This window comes from Sphaerodactylus townsendi, linkage group LG03, assembly GCF_021028975.2.
Source record: "Sphaerodactylus townsendi isolate TG3544 linkage group LG03, MPM_Stown_v2.3, whole genome shotgun sequence".
Lineage (NCBI taxonomy): Eukaryota > Metazoa > Chordata > Lepidosauria > Squamata > Sphaerodactylidae > Sphaerodactylus > Sphaerodactylus townsendi.
This window is the reverse complement of record NC_059427.1, coordinates 108,434,005-108,461,388: the sequence shown is the minus strand read 5'-3', so window position 1 is coordinate 108,461,388 and position 27,384 is coordinate 108,434,005. Positions and strand designations below refer to the sequence as shown.

General features: G+C 42.5%; 1 protein-coding gene across 18 annotated transcripts in view; it reads left to right on the top strand.

The window, feature by feature from the left end:
* CACNA1A (calcium voltage-gated channel subunit alpha1 A) overlaps positions 1 to 27,384 on the top strand; it is a 262,485-nt gene that overhangs the window by 71,474 nt on the left and 163,627 nt on the right. For all 18 annotated transcript variants that reach the window (XR_007243931.1, XR_007243930.1, XR_007243929.1 and 15 more), the window contains exons 4-5: positions 23,179 to 23,270; positions 24,416 to 24,568. Coding sequence is in view for 15 of the 18 variants with exons in the window: in XM_048489718.1 (XP_048345675.1) it covers positions 23,179 to 23,270; positions 24,416 to 24,568 (245 nt within the window). In the remaining 3 variants the exon portion in view is untranslated. The remainder of the gene's footprint in view (positions 1 to 23,178; positions 23,271 to 24,415; positions 24,569 to 27,384) is intronic.

Below are 27,384 nucleotides of genomic sequence, written 5' to 3'. Positions count from 1 at the left end.
CTAGAATTTCGCAGTTCAGTCAGCTCTGCCAGTAGTTTCTGCTACATGTAGAAAAGACCACAACCATTAACCTGGCCTGTCATTTGCACTGCTAAAAGTGCACCCCCACCCTCCCCACACAATTCAGCAAGTAGTTGAGCCTAATGAGTGTATAAGCTTTGTGTAAATGAATTCGGTGACTTTCCTTTTCCAGTTCTTGTTTCCCCTAACTGTTGTTTTGTATCTTGGTATCATTAATAATTTTACTCAGTGTTTTGAAGCTGTTTGAGAATGCCAATTCCTATCATGGCTTCCAGGATCTGTCTAGTCTAAAACTGTGTATCTGGCTATTCAATATATAACAGTTGCTTTCAAAAACTAGTTGGTTGTGACAACTGGTGGCCTTTGAGGGGAAGTGCATGCAAATATACTTCTGGGCAAGTTCAGTGGTGCCCAGAGAAGCATCACAAGCATATCTAGATGCATGCTGGGATCCTCAACAGCCACTCATCTGGAAGCCTGCTTCTGTGTATGGCTCTCCCTTGCTGGATCAGGGCAAAGGGAATTAAATGCATACCAGTATATCATGGTCCTGACTCGGATAGCTCAGGCAAGCTTGATCTCATTAGATCTTGGAAGCTAAGCAGTGTTGGCTCTGGTTAGTATTTGGGCAGGAAACCACCAAGAAAGTCTGGGGGTTGGTATGAAAAGGCAGGCAATGGCAAACCACTTCTTGCCTTGAATACCCTGAAGCATAATTGTAAATTGGCTGTGACTTGGTGGCATAAAAAAATACATCATGGCTCCCAATATAGTTTTAGAATAACACAACTTTTTAAAAAACAGAAACATCAACCCAGCAAAATACAAATGTTGACATATGAATAAAATAAATCTTTGTTTTATCAGTGTACAAGCCTTTTCTACTCTTATGCTCTGTTATTGAACATTCATTATACTAGATTAACATATTTTGAAAGACTTATATTTGTGCTCCCACCAGAAATGGCAACAATAAAGGCAACCATGATCTATTTTTAAATGTATGTTCAATTGTATCATTTAGAGATGATTCATGCAACCATTGTTTGAAATCGTGAAGGATTTCAGTGTGCAGAACCACCCTTGTAAATGTTCCAACATGTTCTAGTTTGACCAAAAAATTTCAAGCTATAGCAATGTGGACAAATCAAACTCACTAAAATGGTCAATATGTTAATACTGACATGTTAATACTGACATGTAACAACTCTGTTCTACATTGACTGTTTTAGTCAACACCCAGACGTGTTAATACTGACATGTAAAAACAGAATTGTCAACATCCAGATGGCACCTGGAGATCTCCTGCAATTGCAATTGATCTGCAGATGACCAAGATCAGTTTCCCTGGAGAAAATGGCTGCTTTGCGTAGTGTAGTATTACACAGCACCCTAGCTTTTTAATTTCTTGCTTTGAATAGTGGCCTGTTTGGCATTGTACCCTGCTGGGGGTCCCTCCCCTCCCAAACCCTGCCCTTCCGAGGTCCCCCCCCCTCATCTCTAGATATTTTCTAACCTATAACTGGCAACCCTATGTAAAAAATAATTATGTGAACAACCTTTCCCTGTTCTCTCTGTGTCTTGTCTTTTTTCCACATGTACACCCCACAATCTGGGCTTCTGAGTAGGGTTGCAAGGCCTGGTCCTTGTCAGGAGGGTTGAGTGAGGGCAGCATTCCCACAGAAAAATTAAAATTAAAATAAAACCTTGTTTCCTTACAGAAAATTTTGACTATAGAGTTCTTGGTGATTCCTAGAGCTACCCAGAAGTTCACAAGGGAACTCTATGGGTAAAACTTCCTGTAAGTAGAGGAGGCCTTATTTTTCTTTTTAAATTTTCTTCACATCATGATCAAATGCCTTCCCATCCTTTGGCCCCAGTTTCTACTCGGTGATCAGGTGAGCATTGCTAGGCAAGAGCATGGCTTTTGATTGGCCATCAAAGATGTGATTGGCTATGCAGATTAAAATAACATTACTTTGGTTGCAGCTGCCACCACATGGTTGATTTTTAGTCTGTCTCATTCCTCTTTCCCAGTGTATTTTTAAAATTACTCCTCTTCGCACTTAGACTTTCTTTCCCTCTCTTTCTCTGTGGCTTCACCTCTTGCAACAGCCATTTCATATTTTGTGCTTGACTCTGCTTCCAAAATATCATTTGTCTTTCTGTGTGTGTTTGTGTCTCTGTGCATGTGTCTGAATCTGGTTATAGACTCACTCCATCCAGGCACAAACCTACTAGGGGAAGAATAGGTGCTGCTTTCCAGCCCCACTCTCAGAAATGTCCTTACATAGCCATTTTGCGGTGGCACTTACCACCGTGCATCAGAAATCCAAAGGTGCCGACAGACTCAGTGAGGTCGAGGACCCCTGCTGCAGACAGCTGGGGCCCATCACAGTCTAATGCTGGTCATACAGAAGGATAAGAAAAAGGGATGATGGAGGAAAAGAGATGAAAGAAATGTAGATTGAGAAGGCTTGAAAAAATGCAAAGGTGAAAGTGCAGCTAGATAACATAGGCCCCTTCCGCACACGCAAAATAATGCATTTTCAAATCACTTTCACAACAGTTTGCAAGTGGATTTTGCCATTCCGCACAGCTTCAAAGAGCACTGAAAGCAGTTTGAAAGTGCATTATTCTGCATGTGCGGAATGAGCCATAGAGATACATAATCAGATCTCTTGATATATTTTTAAGATTAAAAAATAGCCACAGGCATTCCAACTTTGTTTTGAGGCAGGTGGGTTAATCCATCCCAATACCTTATTTTCCCAGTAGAAAACCTGACTTCTCTTCCACCTTTTATTAGCCTTGGAAGGGAAAAGACACACATATTAGTACTGTATTTTTTTACTGTGGCTAACTGAAGCGTAAGAGACACTATATCAGGAAAACAACATGGAAGAGTTAGTCCCCTCCCTTGACCATTCCATTGCCCTTTGTGGCAAAGCAGGCCTGGTTTGACCTGCAGGCCCTATTCCACCTAGCCCTCTTCCAAGGGTTGCCACCTACTCCTGGAAGGGACTTTCTCTCTCTCTAGGATAACTGCTGCCACCACATGAGCTTTGTAGGAATTTCCCAATGGGGGAGATCAGGGCCCCAGCTTCCTTTCCAACTCCGAGGCCCAGCCTCTGTGTCTCCTGCTTCCCCTCCCCTGGGTACCACAGGGATGGTTTAAGGCCTGGTGTGCCTCTGGAGGAATGGCTGCTTGCCAACTGCCAGCCTTCCTCCTGGCACCTTCCTTTTAAAATAGTGTGTCCAAGACAGTGGAGGTCTATGTGGTACAGAGAACTGCTAACACCCCAACTTTTAAAAGGATTTATTTAAAAGAAAATGTTTACAAGCATACGTTTATCCCTCATTTAGAGATGAGGGATAAACGCAATTCCTCTGTCCCGTACTCTATACATACCTTATCTGTTGTTAAAATAGTTTAGAATATTTCAGCTGCCTACGATTCTCCATTACCTGGAAGATGTCCTTCATCTCCTTGGGTGAGCACATGGTCAGAATGGCTGCCCCTTCCAGACTCCAGGCCAGAACTCTGTCCCCTCCAATAGTCCCAGCCATAAGAGTGCTTCCTCTCTGCTCCCAAGAGTGCTGTCAGTTCCCAGTCCCCACCCTCTTGACTTGGTCAGTCTGGGTCAAGGAATCCTTTCCTGCTAGGTCCGGGTAGCCTCTTCCTGAAGCACTTCTTTCCTTTTTAAGACCTCCAAACCTGTGATACCTGCTTGAAGAAGGGGTAACCCATCCCACAGTCTCTCACTACGTGCATTAGCATTTCTAAAGGTGACTGAGTGGGGCTGTCCAGAGGAAAAAAGATTGGTGAAAATGTTCCCTTCCAATCTCAAGCAGGGTGGAGGGGAGCCATTTCTTCACATCCTTATATAGAGTTGCCACCCTCCAAGTTGGGGCTGGAGATCTCCTGGAATTAGAACTGATTTCCAGACTAACAAGGTTGATTCTGTATTTATTATTTATCTATTTAAAATATTTATTCCACTTCTGGAGAAAATGGCTGCTTTAGAAGGTGGGATCATGCCCTACCAAGTTCCCTTCCCCTCCAAATCCCACCTTCCCAGGTTTTACCCTCTAGTCTCCAGGTATTCATAAACCCTGTTGACAACCCTACCCTAATACAAATCTGGAATCCCTGCAGCTGTTTTTTAATCATAGATGTGTGACATTTCATCTGTTTGCACCTTTAGTTCCATGTCGCAAGTTGTGGCTGAAGATATGCCAGAAAAACTGAAGGCGCACTGTGTTAGATATTTATATCTACCTGGCTGTGGGGTAGAAAACATATAGCATCAAATATTTAGGTGACAGCCCTGCAAAGGGCTGAATAGATAGGCACCAGACAGTGTGATAAGATATTGTTGGAATTTGCAAGTGCCTGTCACACAGTTCAGTTACTAAAGGGTTAACTGTGTATGTGAACTAAGTGTTGAGGTCACAGTTTTATGACCTGGTCTGTTGGTCAGTTATTGGTCAGCAGATTGCCATTGCTTACATGTTGATAACCTCGTACACCAGAGTTTATCAAGTTAACTCTATGTATTGTCAAAGGCTTTCACAGCCGAATTCAACAGGTTGTGGTGGGTTTTCTGGGCTGTGTGGCCGTGATCTGGTAGATCTTGTTCCTAATGTTTCACCTGCATCTGTGGCTGGCATCTTCAGAGGTGTATCACAGAGAGAAGTCTATTACACACTGTGTCTAGTGAGAAGGGAATGTTTAGTGGGGTATATATTGTCCATGTCCCAGGGTAGGGGACCAATCAGAAAGTGTTTGGGTGGAACTTGCTATGCAAAGGTGTGATTGTATTGTATTGCGGGTGGGGTTATCAGTCCATTTACATTTGTAGTCGCATTTGCATTCCCTGCAGCAGCAAAAATGCAAATCCTGTGTCTGGGTGGAGTCCATTGTCCATGAACATTGCATGCCATTGGCCTTTGATTCTGGTGTTTTTAAGTACTGGTAGCCAAGCGTTGTTAATTCTCAGAGTCTCTTCTTCAACAAAAAAAAAGAAGAGACTCTGAGAATTAACGAAGCTTGGCTACCAGTACAGGATTTGCATTCACCAATACTGCTGCTGCTGCAGGGAATGCAAATGTATTCAGTGATGCATCAGCACAGGGCTGAAGGGTGGGGAGGTGTTGTTGGTGTAGTCTATCAGGAGTCTAGCTCCCAACTCAGTTCCCTATGCCTGGTGTGAGAGTGTATATCTCATCAGGATGTGTAAGGCAGGATTAGGACTCTGTTGACCTACGGCCCACTCTGCTGCCCAACTGTTTCCCTGCCTGAGCTTGTGGAAAAAGTCTTGGATGTGGTGTTGAGGACTCCTAGGCTGATTCCGCATGGGCCAAAAACAGCAGTGTGAAAACGGTGTGAAAATAGTGTAAAAGGGTTTAAAACAGTGTAAAAGGGCTTATACTGTTTTCACACCATTTTCACACCGCTTTTTTTGGCCCATGCGGAATCAGCCCTAGACTGTGGCTACTTTTTAGGAGCAGCTCAGGATTTCATGATCTTTACAACAACCAAGGAAAGAATCATAATAATTTAGATTTACACCCCACCTTTCTCTCCTGTAAAGAGTCTTAAATCAACTTACAAACTCCTTCCCTTCGTCTCCCCACAACAGACACCTTGTGAGGTAGGTAGAGCTGAGAGAGTTCTTAGATAACTGTGACTAACCCAAGGTCACCCAGCAGGATTCATGTGTAGGAGTGGGAAAACAAATCCAGTTCACCAGATAAGACTCTGCCGCTCATGTGCAGGAGTAGGGAATCAATCCCAGTTCTCCAGATTAGTGTCCACCACTCTTAACCACTTCACCACACTGTCTCTGGCAATAACAGGCCCCACACACTGTGCAGATCTCAATATTGATCTGGTGTTTTGCTCTGGGCAGGAAGATGGTGCCAGTTTGTCCAGTTGTGTGGGATACTTTTTATCTTGTGCAATGTGAGGTTGTGGGCAGATTCTTGGAAATTTGAGAGCTACCGCATGCTTGTACGACCCTTGTTTATCCTGGCTGCTTAAATCTGCCAGGGGGGTAGCACACTGAATATGGGAGATTGTAAATGCCTCCCTTAGAGATGGGTAGTCACTCCTGCCTTGAATTGTGCAGAGGTCTGTCCACTTCTGAAAAACCCTAATCTGTACCCAAGAGACTTGAATAACTACCATTCAGTTTCAAATGTACCATTCAATCAAAGTAATTGAATGAGTGGTGGCTGGGCAACTTCAGGGATTCCTGAATGAAGTGGATTGTTTGCATCCATTTCAATCTGATTTCAGCCCTGGTTATAGGATTGAAATGACCTTGGGTGCCCTAGCGGATGGCATGTGGATGACATGCATGGTGGATGACAGGAGGAGTGTGACCCTGTTAATTCTGTTGGATCTCTCAGTGGCTTTTGATTCCATCAATCATGATATCCTTTTGGTCTATTCTGGATGGGGTTGCGCTTTCCCTGAAGGAGTAGGTTCGTAGCTTGTGGGTGCTCCTGGATCTAGTTGTCTTGTTGAATAAATATGTGGCAGTGGTGACCAGTTGTGTCTTTCAAAAGCTTCAGCCCTTCCTGGGCAGAAAAGATCTTGACACTGTGATACATGCCCTGGTTGCATCTAGATTATATTACTGTATTGCGCTGTGTGGGGATGCCCTTAAAGACTGTCTGAACCTGTAGCTGGTAGAGTATTCTGCAGCCAGAATGTTGACTGAAGTGAGTTGGAGGCACTATACAACTCCAGTTTTGTTCCGTCTACGGTGTCTTCCAATTTGCTTCTGGGCTCAATTCAGGTTGCTTGTATTAACCTTTAAAGACCCATACGGCATGGGACCAACATACCATAAGTACTGCTTTCTTCTATATGAACCTTCATGCTTGTTCATGTCATCCGAGAAGCCCTGCTTTCGTTGCCCCAACATCTACTGCTAGATTAATGGCAACCTGAGAAAAGGCTTTCTTTGTGGCACCAAAACTTTGGAACTCCTTCCCCAAGGAGATTTGACTATCTTTGTCTATTGGTGTCTTCTACCATTGGGTGAAAACTTTTTTGTCATCCTCCCTGTTTCTGGTATTTTTTGTTTATGTGATTTGTTGAATTATTTTGTAATTTTAAATGTTTTTAATTTATCCAAATACTTTAATATTTTTGTGTGTGCCACCTTGGGGACCGTGGTCAGGTGGTAAGGTAGCATTAAAATGTTTTAAATAAATAAATGACTTCTGTCATCATCAAAGATATAGTGTGGACTCCACAAACCTCACCCATTTATTGCTTTGTAATTGTCAGTAGGACCCTCAGTTTGAATAGTTAATGCTTTTTGCGGATGTAGAATGGAACCATAATGTGGACTGTCACAGGCTTTAGAGTAGGGCCTGATACCCTTAGTAGAATAGGTGTGAATGGAAGCTTCATTCCAATAAAAAGACATTGTCTTCCAACCACCCAAAAACTTGCTGTTTATACTTAATTCCACTTAAAGCACTGGTTCAACTGGTGATGCCACCAGGTCGTTTATGCCCCACCTTAGGGTGCGGTTGCTGCTTGACTCCTTTGTGCTGCCTTCTGCCTCAGTTATTGGATGTCTCCCAGCTCCCCTGCACTACCAGTCACTGCTAAGTCCCTGCCCTGTCAGCCTCTGGCCTCCATGAGCTATAATAAGCCTAGTGGGATTCCTTCACCTTGGATAGCTATAGCATGGTTTAGTGAGTCACACCCAGCTGTGGGTATCTCTGACCAGCCTGTCCCTACAGCACGCCCTTGATTCTTGGCTCTCAGGGCCCTTCTCCAGGTGCCTGCAAACTTTGCATGAATTGTCCTGTAGGTCCTTGTGACGTCCCTTTACCCCAGAGTCTGTCATAGGACCATTTTTGAATACAAAGACTAAACAGAAATCACACCATTTCCCAAAGATGGTTGTGTAGAAGAAGTGGGCTTCATGCAAATTCATGATTAATGTGAATGGCATTACTAGTGGGGTTGGAATCCCTGCATTCAGAAATCTACTTACGAATGAGAGCATATAGTCATATATTTGTGGAAAAGAAGTAGAGTATAATCAATCCCAAGACAATTCTGTCATTCATGTAAAACATTTGTATTTGCTTCTCCAAATCTCACGGTGGCTTCCTCATCGAGCGTTGGCTCCAGCTTTGTGTCTAAGCTGGAATGGGTTTCTCTGGAGCGCCCACATAATATTGACCCGAAGTTGTCCATTTTCTGTTCTCCCCCCCCCCCCCCCCACTTGCTTTGCTGCAGTCTTTCCCAAACATGATTTGGTACAATCTTTTGTAAAATAAAATATCACTGTGTGGATAGGAAGGTGTAACAACTTGTTGAATCAGTCATCAGATTTGCTATTTCAGAGCATATGTTACCACCAGTAACATATCTCCAGTTGGTCTCTCGTTGCCGCTGTCCTGGGAGGCAGAAGGACATGCACATGCACAGCATATACAAGCACAGACATGCTTGCACAGATATGGCAGATTGTATCAATGAGATGAGTCTCGTTGCCAAGGTAACCAGCATGAATGAGCATAGGAAGGTAGCTGTGGAGACTTTGAATGGGAAATGGCCAGTTGCTATGGCGATCCAGGAAATAGGAAGAGCCCCTCTGGAGTGACAGAAGCAGGCTCATCACCAGGCAGCAGCCCTTTTCTTAATGATGGGGTAGGGGTGGGAGAATGGAAAGGTCAGAGTTGTTACACTTGGGGTGATGGGAACTCGAATTACCAAGTTTGTATAAAACTTCTACACTTAAGGGGTTCATGTAAGGCAAAAATTAAACTATAAAATATAATATTGTAGCAAAGGCTTTCATAGATCTAAAGGTCTCTCCAGCATGAAAATGACATTTAGATGTTGTGCTTGGAGAATTGGAATATCATATGCAACTGACAAGGCACATGTATGTGGCAGCCACTGGTCAGACCTAGACAGCAGAGTAGGAAAGAAGACAGAAAATGAAGGACCAGTAATGGTAGTACGTAGGAAATGGAAGGCAGCGGGAACGTGGAGTATCCGTAAGCTAGCTGAGTTATGTTGAGATGATTCTAATATAGCTGTCTGAACAAGTAACAAGGCATGTTGCTTAGGCAGCAGAGCTTAGAAGTTCTGTACTCTGTTGGCATTTAGCCATTGATCAGCGGCAAGTTACCGGTCTACTGACTCAGCAGATCAATCACTAGATCCAATTAGTGAAATCTGTAGGATGAGTAATAGCAGTGGTTGTCTTCACTAGTCTTGAAGTGTGATGGTAAGGAGTCACTTCCTTTTTTTTCTTTCTTTCTGACCTTATCTACAAGTCAGAGAGGCACGACAGATGTGGATGCAGGAGACCAAGGTTCCTGGGATTTTCTTCAAATTCTAGTGGACAAATATGTTACAATAAGGTCTAGCAGGGAAAGCTGAAAAGCATATTAGTCTATTCTTTTTTTCCTTTTTCCTTTTTTTGCTAGGGGACCAGGGGTATGGAAATAAGTCTAATGAGCTACAGCAAGGGATGTGGGAAGCTAGTGGTAGCAACATTTCCTCTGGAAATAATGAAATAGTCTTAACATGAAATAGGCTTAACATGAAATAGTCCAAGCACATAGCTTTCCTGGATTTCTGAGCTGACTTTCATCCCCCAGGCTCAGTTGCTTGTGACACCATAGGACAGGTGTGGCCAACCTATGGTGCTCCAGATGTTAATGGACTACAATTCCCATCAGCCCCTGTCAGCATGGCCAATTGGCCGTGCTGGCAGGGGGCTGACGGGAATTGTAGTCCATGAACATCTGGAGTGCCATAGGTTGGCCACCCCTACTGTAGGAGGTTTCAGCCTCCCTTTGCCCCTGAGACCAACTCAGGAGAATAGGTGAGGGGGAACTGAGCAAGCACAATCTGGTGGATCGGAGGGCCTCAGGGAGACTCATGCTGCAGTATGAGAGCTCTTGGATGCCGTTGTGGTCCTGAGTTGGCTAATGTAGCTGCTGAGTCAGATGTGAATGGCTTGCTTCCCTCTCACCAGCATAATTCTCCCACAGGGTGAGGGCTAGCACCTGTACGTTGTCCTCTGCTGCCAGAGATATTTCCTAGCAGCCTGAGCACATGGGCAGTCCCCTCCCAGGGCCACTTTTAGGGTTTGGGAAGGATGTTCCAACCCTCCACTGTTTGTTTGTTTTTTGCAAGGTTGGTGGATCTGTAAAACCCTTAGACAATGCCTCTGTTACCCTTTCTTTCCTGCCCCTTAGAAGCTCGGGGTGTCTTCTGGTGGACATCCCACTACAGAAACTGATGTTTGTAGCTCCTCTGAATTTCCTCCTGTGGTTTAAAATATATTCTGTCCTCCCTCGTTCCTTTTGCTGCACATTGTATCTCTTTCTCACACCAGAGGTTTTGATAATGCATTCAGTTACACACAATTCTATCAGCTGCACTGCAGCTGGTAAGTTTTCAGGGTGAGAGTTGCAACCCAAATACGCCCCTTAGTGGGAAGGAACTGTATCAACTGCTTTAGCAAAATAAAATCTGCTACTTTGTTCCGAGGTATGGTAGCACAGATCACATATACTGTGTTTCCCCGAATATAAGACAGTGTCTTATATTAATTTTTGCTCCCAAAGATGCGCTATGTCTTATTTTCAGGGGATGTCTTATTTTTCTGTGTTCTGTTCGTCGGGCATGCTTCCAAACAAAAACTTTGCTATGTTTTACTTTCGGGGGATGCCTTATATTTCGCACTTCAGCAAAACCTCTACTATGTCTTATTTTTAAGGGATGTCTTATATTCAGGGAAACAGGGTAGTAATACAAATTGTGCCAGATTTCTGTAAATCAGTATGGGGCTGTTTGGGCTGAATGACAACAGGTGCTGAATTTTCCCCATCCATGTTTTTGTGTCCAAACTTCTCCATAACTGATTCTGGTGGGTTTTCCGGGCTGTGTGGCCGTGTTCTGGTGGATCTTGTTCCTAACGTTTCACCTGCATCTGTGGCTGGCATCTTCAGAGGTGTGTGACAGACTTCCCTCTGTGATACACCTCTGAAGATGCCAGCCAACAGATGCAGGCGAAACGTTAGGAACAAAATCCACCAGATCACGGCCACACAGCCCAGAAAACCCACCAGAATCAGTTGAATCTGGCCGTGAAAGCCTTCGACAATACATTCTCCATAACTATTCCCCTACCCCAGGGGTGTCCAACTCTGGCGCTTCAGATATTCATGGGACTTTATCTCTTTCTCAGAATAATAAAACCTGGGGGCATACATTGAAAATGCTGGGGGGAAGAATTAGGACTAATAAAGGGAAACATTTCTTCATGCAACGCGTGATTGGTGTTTGGAATATGCTGCCACAGGAGGTGGTGATGGCCACTAACCTGGATAGCTTTAAAAGGGGCTTGGACAGATTTATGGAGGAGAATTTGATCTATGGTTACCAATCTTGATTCTCCTTGATCTGAGATTGCAAATGCCTTAGCAGACCAGGTGCTCGGGAGCAGCAGCAGCAGAAGGCCATTGCTTTCACATCCTGCACATGAGCTCCCAAAGGCACCTGGTGGGCCACAGCGAGTAGAGGAGTGCTGGACTAGATGAACTCTGGTCTGATCCAGCAGGCTCTTTCTTATGTTCTTATGTTCTTAACATCTGAAGCACCAGAGTTAGACACCGCTTCATGGAAAGAATTCATTATCTCCTTCTGGCCCACTTACGCTGCACCTTCCTTCACATGTGTAGCCATACCATCCATTTGTTCTTTCATTTTATATAGTCTGTAATCAGTTGTTCAGAATGTGTCCTCTGTGAGTGTTTCTTTCCTAAACATCCACCTATAGTTTTCTTCTGAGATGTCTGAGCTGCTCAACATTTCTACCTTCATTGCTCTGAATATTGTTATTGCAAATATTCCTTTATCCTGATTTGGGTTTTCCTAGGAAGGAACTAAATTTATGAGTTCTTTTACCCAATTGCGCCTGGGGAAGATGTCATCTTTATAGGTGGGTTCAGGATCTTCCCTGGGTCTTTTGCTGTTCAGTATTTTCCTTGAACAGCCACAGTTAAAAATGAAAAATACTTCTCAGTTCTATGAAGAGAGTAAGGAAGCTAAAAAATAAAGGAGTATATTTCATAGAACATGAATGGATAACTGGCAAATGGATATTGAATATTCCTTGCTTGCTTTATGGTATGATATACTTATCATACCATACCATGGTATGATATGGTATGGTATGATATACTTATCATGGTATGATATACTTATCATACCAGTGGGTCGACTATAAACTTGCCAGAAAGAAAATCTACTGTATAAAGTATCTCATCCAGCTGATGTATAATCAGGACCCTCATGCTCATCTCACAAGCGAACAATCTATTTTTTGGGCACAAAATTTGGCACCTTGAAATTGCAGCTTTCATTTTAAATTGGCAAGTTCCTAACTCTCATGACAGCACAGAACAGCTTGGAAATATGAGAGCAGTATCTGACAGAAGTGTTCAAGGCTGCCTTGCATTTTACTTTTTTGGCATGAAAATTAATTTCCTTGTGGGAAAAGAACTCATGCTATAATGTGTGCACAGTTGGCACAATGGAGTTTTTGCCTCAGGTTTCTGCATAAGGTAGTTCCTGCTTTGATTTAAGCAGGAGCCTCTTGATTTAAGTGGACTTAGAAGGGGGTGCCTTTACATAAGGCTGCAGTGTAAGATGCCTATTTCTTTGGACTCGACACCTCTAATGCCTGTAAGGACATCCATTTAGAACAGTGCTGAGAGAAGCACAGGTGTATGATGTTCTGTGTGGTTCAGTTTACACCATCGCTCTGCTTCCAGGCTCTGCTGTTTTCATTAGTCTTATGACATTTCAGCTCTCTAAAATTGCCAGTGTTGTTCACCCCAACAGGGCTCCATTGTACGGCAAGGAGAAATTTAGCAGGTGAAGTTTTTCCAGTTATTCCATCTGTTTTCTGGAAAAAGCTTCTTCTGCTGAATTTTAGTCCTTTCACAGTTGATAAAGGCATAGGAGCCCTCCCCAGGGTGGTGTACAAAGAAGGCTGTGCTAATTGCATGACTTCTGTGCCACACTGGCATGTGAATTCTAGAAGCCATCAGCCTATGAGGCATGAGTCAAATAACCCACTGTCCAGATGCAGGAAACATCCATAGGTTGTAGAAAAAACAACTGCGGCCAGCATGGCAACATCCCTGAGTCAAAGTTGACCTAAATGGTTTAGTGCTGTAGGGGTTATACAAGGACTCACTTCTGACTCTTCTGTTCACAACTAAACTCTTGTTTCCATTAGAAAAAATGACATGGGATGGAAGGGTAGAAACCTCTCCTCCCCTCAGCAAAACTGGGCCTCTGCAGGGCTATTAAAAATGTTCTTGGCATTTGCCTTGTGATGTAGGGGAAATGAGCTGGGTCCAGGGAACCCAAACCTGACTTGCTTCAAAATGCAACCCGTGCTTTAGGCCTTTAAGACCCAGGTTCAAAGTATGTCTATTCAAAGCAGATAAACTGCTGTGCAGATCTGTTGACTAGAATATTTCCCTGGCCGTATTTTGGCATCAGCGTAGGGCTGTTGTTGTTATTATTATTATTATCAATTATAAAAACTGTTAATGGGCAAAGTGCTTTAAAAAGCCACAGAGCCCCACTCCTGAGACCAGTGTGGTTTTGCAATCCCTTTTTATGTACAATCTCAGTGCTTTGGGATGAAATGCTGTGCATAAGGGTGAAAAGCTAGTTTATTAATTGGGAATCATATAGATTTCTAATGCGGGAGCCGTTCTTACCACACTTTTCTTGCTTGCTAAAGGAAATGTGACAATAACTTCACCTCAAGCTTTTTTTTCCAGGGGAAGTTGCTTAACACCAGTCCTACTATAAATATGTTTCTGATGATCATTGTAAAAAAAAGCTTCTGAAGATTAGGTGGCCTTGATAATTGTAGTATTAAAAATAGAAGAATTCAAGGCTCCCGAGAAGCAGCTGGTTGATTATGAATCAAATCTATGCTTGCTTATTGCTGTGGCTTCAGTGTGATATATATCCCCTTGGCACAGCAGAACCTTGGGTTGGATGATGGTAGTTCTGTTTTTGGATCAGTTCAGTTTTAAAAGGGCAAATGGTGACGATGTGGTTCCTATGTGTTTCTTTTCTTACTCCCTTTTTCCAGTGAAGGGAATATCAGCACTTGAAGGGGCAGGCTGAATTTGCACTGAAAAAAAGGATAGAGTGAAGAGGGTTTAAAAAAAATCCTTCCCATACCTATGGTCCCATTTGGAATGTCTCTCCTCACCAGCAGCTGCTTTTGCCTTTAGAGGGGGAAAGTGTGGGATACTGTAGTCACATGTGATTTTGACCTTAAGGGCCATGTGAACAGTATTTTCACTTCTATGATTATAAAAGGCATTGGGGAAGGGCAGATAAATACTGTGTAATCCCTGGCAAGTAGTGTCAGTGGTCAGAGAGAATGGGGGATTAGGAGAAACACTCAAATATTCAAGGTTACTGTTATCATGCCAGATAATAGCAGATGGGTTATCCATGGCAGGTGGGGTCATCAACAAGACATATGTCACAGTGGACATGAGGATTTAAGGAGAGTGAATTCTTAGTAATTGTTATGAAAACCCTGTGTCCCGCTGACTTTTGTGTCCTGCAGTGGTACACATTTTGTACCATTTGAGAATCACTGTATTAACAGTGACAGCGAGAGTACTTACAGGAGGCAGCTGTTGCACTCCCACCCATTTCTACACTGATCCTTGCCTCCTCTCCTTCCCTGCTTTTCTGGGACACAAATGTTGGCCACAGCAGGATGAAAAAGAGGGGACTGACCAACAGAGGAAGAGTATCTGTGTCCTATCTTGATTATTCAAGGCACTTAATGGTTATTCAGGGGTGGCCAACCTATGGTGCTCCAGATGTTTATGGACTACAATTCCCATCAGTCCCTGCCAGCATGGCATTGGCATAGGTGCTCACCAATTCCTGCTGGAGGCACTGTGAGCTTGGGAATACCATTCCTCACTTGTATCTTATTCTAAATTATTATTATTATTATACATATAACAACACAGCACAAGTGTCTGGAATTCATCTCTGAATATCGAGTCCTTCCCGAGGACCTAGGATATTAGAGGTATTTATTTATTTATTTATTTATTTATTTATGTATGTATGTATGTATGTATGTATGTATGTATGTATGTATGTATGTATGTATGTATGTTTCAAATTTCTATCCCGCCCCGTCCCCGAAGGGCTCTGGGCGGCGCACAACATATAATGGATACAATAATAAAATATCATAAATAAACTAAAACTTATAAAACTTATTTGCGTAGAATATGTGCAGTTCCTAGAAGTGCTGCTTTCTGCAGCATGTGGACTGATGTTCTGTCCAAGTTTAGGCTTTCCAGATGTTTTTCAAGATTTCTTGGGATTCCTCCTAGAGCACCGACTACTAGTGGGATTACTGTTGTTCTTTTTTGCCACGATCGTTCAACTTCAATTTGTAGGTCCTTGTATTTTGTGATCTTTTCCAGCTCTTTGTCCTCTACCCTGCTGTCAACTGGCACAGCAACATCTATGATCCAAGCATGTTTTTTCTCTATCACTGTTATGTCTGGGGTGTTGTGTGCCAGGTGTCTGTCTGTCTGTATTCTAAAGTCCCAGAGTATTTTTGCTTCGTTGTTGTTATTTATTTGTTTATTTGTTGTTGTTGTTGTTGTTGTTGTTGTTGTTGTTGAAAATGTTGAAAAGCATAGGGAGCACGATGGAAATTTGGGGAAACCTGTCCAAGGGGCCGAGCAGCAGTCCCCTAGCGCCACACTCTAAAATCTACCCTTGACGTCAGATCAGAACTACCACAGAACATTGGCCTCCCAGTCCTGAAAGTTGATCCAGAAGAATGCCATGATTGGAGATATCAAAATCTGCCAAGAGGTCCAGGAGAATTAACAAGGTTGCACTCCCAGAACTTGTCATCCACCATGGTAACTGAGGCCATTTTAGTCCCATAACCAGGGTTGAAACCAGAGTAGGATGAACCTAAACAATCTGTTTAATTCAGGAATCTCTGAAGTTGCCAACTATCATGTGTTCAAATATCGTTCTCAAGACTGCAACTTTGAGACTGGACAGTAGGTTTTCAAGTCTTCTGGGTCCCAAGTAGGTTCCTTCAGGAGTGGACTGTGTTCTGTTCTCCTATCCACAAAAAACTAGATATGAGTGCACAAAAACCTTTCAAAAAGGTTAAAATTCTGACACTTGGCTATAGAGGCAATGGTTGGATTCAGTTCCCCCTTTCCTTTTCTTGGCAAACAGTTGACCAATGGGTTCAACCTTTTTTGAAAGAGCTTCCTGCAACAGGCTGAGATTATTGATATTCCTAATAGAACTCTGTGGAGTTAAATATTTCTATCAAAATGGACAATCAGAAAGGCCAAAATTGGAAAAATAAAGAAATGGAAGAAAGTGAGCAGAAACAGAAGGAAGTGATGATTTGTGACTCCAGACATGTCTAAGTATGATTCCCAGTTCTAACTTTTTTTCTACAGAGCATCTCCACCTTCTGGAATTTAGGGTTTTTTAGGTGTATTAAAATTGAAATAGGGAAATAGGAAGAAATGGTTTTGTGCAGAATTGTATGGATCAGAATGCAATGGAGGTTGCAGCATACCAGTATGAGAGAAAGATACGAATTCTGGTGTAAGATATGAACAGGTTGTCCCATCTGTGTGACCTTTTCATCACCACTGTCTCTGACCATTCAGTCATCATTCCTGGAGCACACATTTAGATTTATGGCTCCTGTACATTGTATAAGATGGAATTCAGAGGATGCAGCTTTTCTCCCTCACGCATGACAAGCTATTTTTGCCAAAAATTATTTTTTGTGTGTAACTGCAAAAAATGCAGAAGTGTCTGGTCACCCTAGCCATAGGAGTTAACTTGCTTCACTTTTGCGCATTGTGTGAAATGGGTTTTGTGAGTCTCAATTCAGTCTGTGAACCCTAGATGACTTGTGACGCTTGTGGATCTCACCAAAGGTGCCACAAGGCAGTTCCGCTATGCATGTTGCTGTTTGTGTGTTGTGTTGTGTGTGTCTAAAGTAAGGTGACCAGATTGTCACCTTTGTAAACCGGGATCCAGGTGGGCGGCCACGTGCACGCGCAGCCACAGGAGCGTACTGCCTTTTGGGGCGCTCCCCGGTTTCCCACCCTGTGACAGGGTGGGAAACAGGAGCGCCCCAAAAGGCAGTGCACTCCTGCAGCCGCGTGCGCGGGAGGCTGCCACACTGCCTTCTAGGGCGCTCCCCTGTTTCCTGCCCTGTGACAGGCAGCCTTCCAAAAATTGGGACGGTTCAAAAAAACCGCGGGACGCAGGACAAATTGGTTTAAGGCGGGACTGTCCCGCCAAAAGCGGGACGTCTGGTCACCTTGGTCTAACGTGCCTTCAAGTCACAGCCAACTTATGGCAACCCTGTAAGGCTTTCAAGGCAAAAAACTAACAGAGGTGGTTTGCCTTTGACTGCCTCTGTTTATTTATTTATTTATTTATTAAATTTCTAGGTCGCCCTCCGCCCTCTGTTTCTGCTCACTTTAGTGACTCAGGACTTCTTTGATGGTCTCCCACCCAAGTACTAACCAGGACTGACCCTGGTTAGCTTCTGAGGTCTGATGAGCATGGGCCACCCAAGTCAGGGCGTGTTACAGTAGGAGTATAGAAAGAACCCAGGTCTAATGCCTTTCTTTCCTTAAGTTTAGGGACCAGAAATGAGTTTCTCTTTGGGATAGAATCACATGTGAAATCCTGGACAGATGCTACCTCATAATACATTTCCCAAAGCTTTTTCAAAAGGATTAGGTCATCCTAAAGTTAGTCCAGTATCTATTTTTCACTTTGACTGGATGTTTGGCATGCATGTGTGGTTAACCACCGTAGTGATTCACATGGATAGAGTAGATAACTACTTCCTAATCAGATTTGCTCATGGAACCCATCTGAGTCAGCTTTTAATTACTATATGAAAAAGTTAGACACAAATTAGAGTAAGCTCTAATTCTGGAGCCAAGAGATCTTACATCAACACAATTACTATCCTCCAAAATGTCTAAGTTAGTAAAAGGCAAAAAAAGTAAATAAAAGGAAAAATGTGTTGCTTCATCAAAAATCAGCAAAAGAATGTACTAAGAGCATTGTTGCGTTTATGTGTAGTAAAAAAAAACCTCTCTTGGTGCTTACCTTTGTTTCATTGCTATTAGGTTCTGGAAAGCATTACAGTAAAATGAAGAAATTGTGTTAGTGATCATCTTATTCTGTAATACTAAACCAATCACAGAGTTCCTTGGCTCAGTCTCAGCTATGGGAAGGGTGGATTAAATTAGCTGGAGCTGCAGTTGAAACCAGTTAGGGATGATAATGATTGGCAGCTACCATTCCCCGCTCCCCCACGCAAAGATCATCTTCAGATATAAAATACGACTTTATACAGAGTCTTCTGGGTTTATGGCCCTTGGTGCACTTACTGTTTGCAGCATGACAGTGTGCTTTGCAGTGGGGCTTCCCACAGCTTACTGTTCAAAAGGGAAGTCTCCTGCTGAGAAGCATCCCCGGAGGAGGGGAGCCCATCCACCAGTTTGCCTGCCTGCATTATTTTGCTGGATTAAAAATAGATCTTCACTGCTAATGTGTAAAAAATGTCCTTCAGATTGCACTTAATCGAATGGTGGAACTGGCGGAACTACTGCTTACCTGCCACTTCCTTGTTTCCATTACCTGCCACCTTGTTTGTCTGTTTGCTGACTTTTTCATTTTTTTTTTAACTGCATTGCTTCACTAGTGTGGTCCTTTGTTCCATGAGGGGAAAAAAGAAGCCCTTCCAAATGACCTCAAATGGCAGAACTAGGGTGGGGGAAGGCTGGGAGGAGTGAGAAAACCCTCTGCTTCACCATCTGCTTCACTTTCCCTGTGAAGGCAGGGGAAAAAGTTGCAACTTTTCCTGCTTTTGGAAACCACAGGGATTTTCTCATCTGCTGTGCAGTGAGTTCAGAAGCAGGAAAAATGTGTGCGCAATCAAGAATCTGACCCAAAGGTAATGTACCCTTATTGCTGAGCGGATCACAGTGTTCAAATTACTTGTGACTGAAGACGCCTGAATGAAAAGGAGTAAACTCAGGATAAGAGGTGGTTTCTACATGCTGGAAATCCATGCAGCTATGAACCTTCTTACAAATATTCTGATAGCCTACAGCATTTCACATATGAAAGCATAACATGGCTGTGATACCCCAGTTCACATACCATCCTATCCAGCCCACCAGTTAAGATCTGCCTATCAACCTCCGCTCTCTGTGCCTCTGTCTTTGGTGGTGAGGTAGGTAGCAACTAAAGGCATGGCATTTTCAGTGGTGGCACATCCCCTTTGGCATGCTCTCCCCTTTGGGGCTCTTTTGGCACTGACTTTACTTTCTTTTAGGTGCGAGGCTAAAACACATCTAGTTGTCTATTTTGTTCAGGGGATTTATCTTATCAGCTTCCTAATGGCCTGCTTCAGTTTTGTGGATAGGGTTTTTTTATGTTGCCCATTTCCAGTGGCTTGTGTTCTAATACTGGGGTTGTAATTATAAGCAGCCTTAAGCAGGACTCTAAAAGAAGCAACCTAGAAATATTCTAAATAACTATATAAGAATAATCACCAGAGTTTTCCACCTATCCACTGTTACTTGCTGTATTCATGAACTGGTTAGAAAGCAGTGATTTAACTGATTTAAAAATTGACGGTGTCTGTTCCTGTCATTAAGAGGTAGAAAAGCATAATGTCCTAAAATAGATTATCAGGAGTTCAAACTAGATCTCAGTAGCTACAGAGGTTGTAGTGGCAGATGGTGTGCAGCAAGGTACTTCAGTGTATGTGCACATATAGTTGCATATCCAGTAGAGAGACATCCATTCTGAAATTTAACTTGTAGGGATTTGGGGAGGGGGAGGGGAGGTCAGCTGAGCTTAGAAGAATGACATGACCAGCAACCTGCAGTACAATTTTGTAACAAGTCTTACACATCAGACAAAAATAGTGATAAAAGAGAGAACATGATTTACCTAGCACAGATGCTAGAACATATGGACTCTCTCTAGTAAATAGGGTTGATGAAGTGTGTGTATAAGCCCCTGCCAATACATAATGTTAATGGAAACTCTAACCAAAATTCTTCTGATGTTTTTACTGATATTTATTTTATTTTATTTAAAGCATTTATATACTCCTTTGTATAGCCATATTCAAGGCACCTTACAAAATGCAATTGAATACAATGATACAATAAAACCATGAACAATGAAACCTATTACCATACAATAAAATCATACCATATCATTTAAAAAATCATTAAAATACACCTATAAAATCTAAAATGCTGCTTGCTAAACTCTAGGTGTTAAAAGCTGTTTAAAATAAAAACGTCTTCACATGGTGATGGAGAGAGAGCAAGGAAGGAGCAAACTGGGTTTCTGTAGGAAGACCATTCCAAAGTCTGGGCACCACCACCAAGAAGACTCTGTCCCTACCAGATGTACAGATGGGGTAGAGAGAGCTCCCCTGATTATCTTGGTGAATGGACAGGTTCATATGAGAATAGGTGGCCTTTCAGGTCACCTGACCCAGTGCTGTTGGAGAATTATTAGAGTTTGAAAAATAGCAGAAATATCCATGATAGCTGAATACGTACAAATCTGTGAAGATAAAAAACAGCAAGAAGTTTTTATATCAAATTAGTCACTTTTTACTTATTTCTGAACAGAATGATGAAATATTGATCCAAATTTTAGATACATTTCTGTATTCAAATAGATTATGTTTTATCCTTTTCTCCCACATGCAGAGTTGTTGTGTACATTCTGGTATATTCTTTTGGTATGTTATAGTTTTGCAAAATGTAAAAGATAATTTTTTTAAAAATCCGAAGGGGCACTTCTGTTGCATTGCTGATTAAATAAATCTGTTGCTTCCCAATATTCTGTGTTGACCTGAATTTAAATTTTTCCGTTGTCCCTTTTTGAACACACATGAATTGTCTTCTACTAAGTTAGACATTGATCTATCAAGGTCAGTACTATCTGCTCTGACTTGCTGTGACTTTCCAGGGATCTCAGGTGGAGATCTTTCACCTGTTACCTGATCCTTTTAATTGGAGATACTTACAGAAGATGTGTAACCTTCTGCATGCGAAAAAAAATATTCTGCTGCTGAACCACTTCCATCTTACTTTATGAATTGCTGCAGAAAATTCTACATGGCCTCCTCTGCTACTTAACAACATGCTGAATTCAACTTTTACCATTTACACTGTTTTCCCCCTAGCTCAAAATTCATGTAATATGCTGAAGTTTTGGCAGGAGAAGAACCTTTGACCTGACCTGTGTTTCCATCTGATAACAGTGAAAGAAAAACAAGGGTTTGAATTCTTCTCAAACACAAATTATTTCTGCCCATGAACCAATACCAGTAATTACATATGGATTTACTGAATTAAATCATGTGCTTTGCTTATAATTTACAGCAAAGAGAGACAACTTCCCTCTACTTAATCAAAATGGGCTAGTGCCTCCCAGCTGCTATTCTAAGCTAGGGAGAGACACTGAGACATTTTTAAAAAATATTTTGAGCTTCAGACATCCATTTACATGGATTGTGAGAGTTCCTTGTTATTAATTATAGAGCTATTGTTTCCAGCATTTTTAATATGAGGCAACTCATTTTTGGAGTTGATACATGTGATTTTTTTTCTCAGAGTTGAATTTTCCTATTGCCTTTTCTTTTTAACTCACTTGCAAGTTTAATCAAAATAATGGTTCATAATTTTGTATATATTTAAAATAAAGTAATACATTTATTTGTGTGTTTATTATATTTAAACCCTGCCATTCCCAGCCGAAGCCAAGCTCAGGGCAGCTTACATAAGAATTAAAAACATGAAAATCATTAGCATATAAATTATTTCAAACCAATCTAAAAGACATCTGTGGGCCCCCGCTCCACCTCCGTGTGCTCCGCCCCCTGTGCCCCACTTACCTTAGCTGGCAGCGAGGCCTGGTGGGGCTGGGCCAGGCAGGGGTACACATAGCGGCCGCAGGCGGGGCGGGGCAGGGCGGGGTGGAGTGAGACTGGGTGGTGATGCCTAGCAGCAGCCTCTGCCCAGCCTGGCCGGACGAGGCTGGCCCAGCAGCAGCAGGGCAAGGGGGAAAGGAGGAGGGGTGTGGGGGCAATTTTCCACCCCCACATGACCCCAATGGCAGCCAGGGCCCCTGTCCCCTCCTGTCCCATGGTAGCTACCCCACTGGTGATATCCTAGCTGAGGCTAGAAGAAGTTCCTCCAGCCTAAAAAATCTTTCTTTAACTTGTGGTTCTTGAGTTGAAGAGCCACTTATATAGCAGGAAGCTCCTGAGGCTGGAGGAAGGCTTCAGAATGCTAAATGGAGTGGGAGGGTACAGGGCAAGGTGTTTTTACAGACTCCTGGTCATAGTGTAGATTGCAAGCTTTTCACTACCCTTGCACCTGTTCCTTTAACTGGGATCCTGAAGTGCAGCTATAGAACAAGTGGAACTAACTTGGAGAGAAATTGATTGAAAATTTCACATGCTTAATTTTTTTTTGTCGGGCTACTGTTAAAAACACAAGAGCACAACCAATAAAAGCTGGCCTTATTGAATATGTCATTTTACATTCTTTTATTGCAATTAGTCCTTGGAGTGGCAAATTTAGTTTGTATTAGTGTCTGCAGAAAATCAAAAAAAGAGTTCCTTCTAATCAGTTCAAATTAAATGAATGATCTTTGTATGCATCTAGAAATAATCTGATTATCCAGCCTTCAAAAGAACAAGGATCCAAAAGTCCTCCCTTTATTTATTTTATATGTTTATTCCGACATTAGGTTCCTGCAAATGTCAAAACTTTTAAAGCATTTTCTAAAATTGAAGAAATAATACGTTTAAAAATGCAATATTTCTAGAACACTTTGCCCTCTCCAGTAGGAACAATCTAGATTTTCTATGCTTTTATGGGAAAAGCCACATTGCCTTCCTCTTTGTTAAAATAATCAAGTTCTCAGAATTAACACCTTTATTTTCTATCTTTCTCTTGCAGCATCTTGGCAACAGTTGGCACCGATTTTGACCTGCGGACTCTGCGGGCAGTTCGTGTGCTCCGGCCACTAAAGCTAGTGTCGGGAATCCCAAGTGAGTTAGTCCTTAGTTTATGCCGTGCTTAAATACCATATTCAGAATTGCTACCCTACCACTTCCTATGGGATACAATTTCTACCTTGATAGCTTATTCAGAGCCAGTGTGGTATAGTGATTAAGAGTGGTAGACTCTTATCTGGTGAACCAGGTTTGTTTTCCCCACCCCTCCACATGAAGCCTGCTGGGTGACTTTGGATCAGTCACAGTTCTCTTCAAGCTCTCTCAGCCTCATTCACCTCAGTTGTGGGGAGAGGAAGGGAAGAAGATTATAAGCCACTTTGAGACACCTCACAGTTCAGAAAGGTGGGTTATGAAAACCGGCTCTTCCTCTTCTCTTCTTATTCCATTCCACTACCCACTGAGAGGCATCTACCAACCCTGTAGTATTCCCAGGATCCTAGTACCTAGACAAAAATCTTTCTCCAGAGTCCCAGTACCTCATGTTCCAGGTCCCTGTGTACAAAAATGAGCCACCTTCAAAGATGTGGCCTTGAAAAATATTTCCAAAGTTTCCTGAGAATAAGGTCAACAACTGGTGGAGTTTCCCAGGTGGAGAGGGAGTGTAGAGTCTTACCTGAGCAGAAGCTATTCCAAAACAAGATGCCTGTCAATTTTGGCTTTGGAGGGTTCACCTAAACTGAGATTCCTCTGGATTGACTTTACATTATTTTTGCCAATATGATTCTGTTGTTAGGATATCTAGATTACAACTTTGACATCTTCTCCTGGTAAGAACATTCAAGAGTAGAAGAACGAGACACAAAGTAGGGGGTGGGGAATGAAACTGCATTGGAAGCAGCATAACCCCTGTACTGGCACCATTGCCAACAGTGGCATGCAAAGCGGCACAGATGTCTGCGCGTAGGCATTTACCTCAGCATTGGGGTGCCGCACATTGGGTTGATAGATGCCCATGCTAGGTACAGAATGGAGAGTACATTTCCTCTCAGTCTTCTGCATCTACCACTGCTGAATAAGGATTTTGATTGTGACTCACAAACTGGGAAATTGAGGATGGGATATTTGCACAGAGCAGAGTGCAGACTTCTTCTTACTCCTGTTGTGATTTCACTAGTGTGTACTTACTTGTGATTGTGTTTCCTGATGATTTTGATCTGCCATCCATCTTTTCTCTGCAGGTTTACAAGTCGTCCTCAAGTCCATCATGAAGGCCATGATACCTCTGCTACAAATTGGCCTCCTCCTATTTTTTGCAATCCTTATTTTTGCAATCATAGGGTTAGAATTTTATATGGGGAAATTTCACACCACCTGCTTAGACATTCATACAGGTAGGTTAAAAGCATGTGTAGTATCCACCATCATCCCTTTAACTCCTGCTCAGACAGAAAAGGGTGTGCATATATCTGCTTCCATGGAAGAAATAAGCAAGGTGGGAATTTTATCTGCTGAGAAAAATTGGGAAAGGGTGGAGTTATTCTGTAATCATGTTCAGATTTAGACTGCAATCCTGTGTTTACTTACTTGAGAACAGAATTTCACTGAACTTAATGGGACTTACTTCTGAATATACATATGCACAAGACATTGCTCAGTTCATAATTGTGGGGCTAGGGAAAGGATTCCTGATTTCTGCTCCTTGCTGTAGTCACCAGTACTTTTGCTGACCTCAGGTGAAATGTTTGTAACATCATCTGTTTTGAAGCTTGAGACACAAAGATAGGGTATGTGGTCCCCATATTACAATCCTGAATGTCCAGAATTCAGGGAATAAATGGCACTGAAGGAGATCAATTCACGTGGCTCCGGACTTGTGAGCCCTTTTTCCAGTTTCAGCTTGTAAGTGTTTTCACAGCAAGCTTGCCATGAGGGTGTCAGAGGCATGGTCTGTAATCTGGCACTTCATCAAAAGCCTCCTTAAACTGGATTGAAAGCATGATCTATCTTTGTGATAAACTAATCACATGACAGCTCACCATAAGCACATTTTCAGCAAGGTTTATAAATAAATAATCTCTCAGTATGTTCACCCTAAGGATGAGAGCACACAAGCTGTGAGGATCAACCTGTCTATTGTGAATTAACCCCAGCCATATGTATCATTTTGCTGAGGGAGTCCAGACATTCTTCCTTGTACCCACCTCTTCTTAAGACCATAGAACTATACATGGAATGCCTCTTATTTTACTTTAGATGGCTCAACTGCTGTTTGACGTTTTAGTTTTGTACTGTTTACATGATTTTATTTATATATGAATTTGGTGTAGTTAAATTATGTGCTAGTTAGGGCTTTTCTGGCATAAACCTCCAAAATACATATAACCAGATAAACATGATTTGAAATCTTGTGGTAGAAAACTGAGCTGCAGCTTTTACAAACTTCCTTAGTATATGCAGCTTATGAGGAGTTTTTCGTTTTGATACAGCAAACAAAAAAGCTGCAGACTGCTCAGAGTCAAATTATAAAACTACATTGTCTTCTGTGAGGCAACTTTTTTTAGCATTGTTAATGGTTTAGCAGAAATTTTGAGTGTGGGTCCATCTGTGGATGATTTCGCACGTAGAGGTTCCCATGACTTCAAGGAGAATTGGCCAGGGAGTCTTTGTTTTGGGGCATGTTCGGCGTTATTACCCACCACCCTGTTTGCAGCAGGGCAGGCATTACCCATCAGCTGGGTGGATGTTTCACAGGTTCTCTATTGTGCATGCGTGCTTAAATTTTTTAATATAATATTTAATTTTTATCTTTAATCTTATCAATAGATTGATATATCAATCTGTCAATAGATCGATATATCTACATTAAAAAAACAAATAATTAACGAAAATCTTGAATACAGTGTCTGTACACGTTGCCCAAACACTGATTGTCTTTTATGGCTGGAAGTGAGGGAGGAGTCATGGCGGCATGTAGACTGCAAAGCTGCAAAATCATCAGGTGACCTGTCATTTGCTAAGCTCCTCAGGTTCACGATTATCCATCTCCTGATGTGCAGTAAACCCAAGTGTCAAGACTGACAGGCTCGTCCCAGTGTGGTCTGGAATCACTGATTGCTTGTGTATAAAACTACAAGGCTGGAGACATCCCAAATTACTGATCAAATGCAGGGCCAAATTAGGTGTTTGGACTGATCAACATATTATTTTTATATAAATAAATTCATCAATCTATTGATATGGTTATTTAATTTTTTAAGATCTGAAGATATGCAGGCCACAGGCAATAGAAATGATAGGACAGGACAGGAAGTGGGAAGTAGTCGGCAACGGGGAAGAGTGTGAGGGAGAAGCCTGCAAAGCAGTGCAAGGATGTTGGGGGTGTATAGTAATGTTTCGTTTTACCATCATGCTCTTGAAGTAGGTGTGTAGCTGCAATGGGGACATCCGGCTCGGCTTGTCCCGGGTGCCACCATCGCACTCACGTGGGGAAGCGGGGCCGGGGGCTTGTCGGGGCAGGGAGAGCGCGTGTGGGCAGTTCATGTCCCGGGTGCAGTTCCCCCTCCCTTTGTCACTGTCTTGAAGAAGTACTCCACCAAGACCATAGCTACTTGTGTCAGCACACCCAGTAGTAGGATGATTGACATCATAGTATGCTAGTGCAGGTGCACTAGCTAACAGTTGTTTTACTCTTGCAAATGACTCTACTTGATGTGAATCCCAATGCTAGGCTACATCAGACTTTAGCAAGTTGTTTAATGGACATAGGACTTCTGCCACGTTTGTCAAGAACCTGCCTAGATAGTGCACCATGCCTAAAAAGTCTGTTGTGTTAGTGGGAGGATCCATTTCTCAGATCGCTTCTGTTTTCTTCAAGTCAGGTTTAACACCACATTCATTGATGTGATGTCCCAGGTGAGAGACTTTTGTCATAGAAGACATTTAGCTTTGTTCAGCTGTAGACCTGCCTTCTCAAAGGTGTAAAAGACTTTGTTTAGTCAAGCATCATGCTCTTCTTCTATATGACCATAGATCAAGATGTCATCCATATAAACAATTATTCCTTCTAGGTGCTGTGTCATTTGATGAGTAAAGGTGGAGGGAAGCCTGGCTGATTCCTCCCCCCACCCCAATCATGCTGACTCCTGTTTTTATGTACGTCTATATCACTGGCAAAGTGAGGGGGTATGAGGGGGCTTAAGCCCTAGGT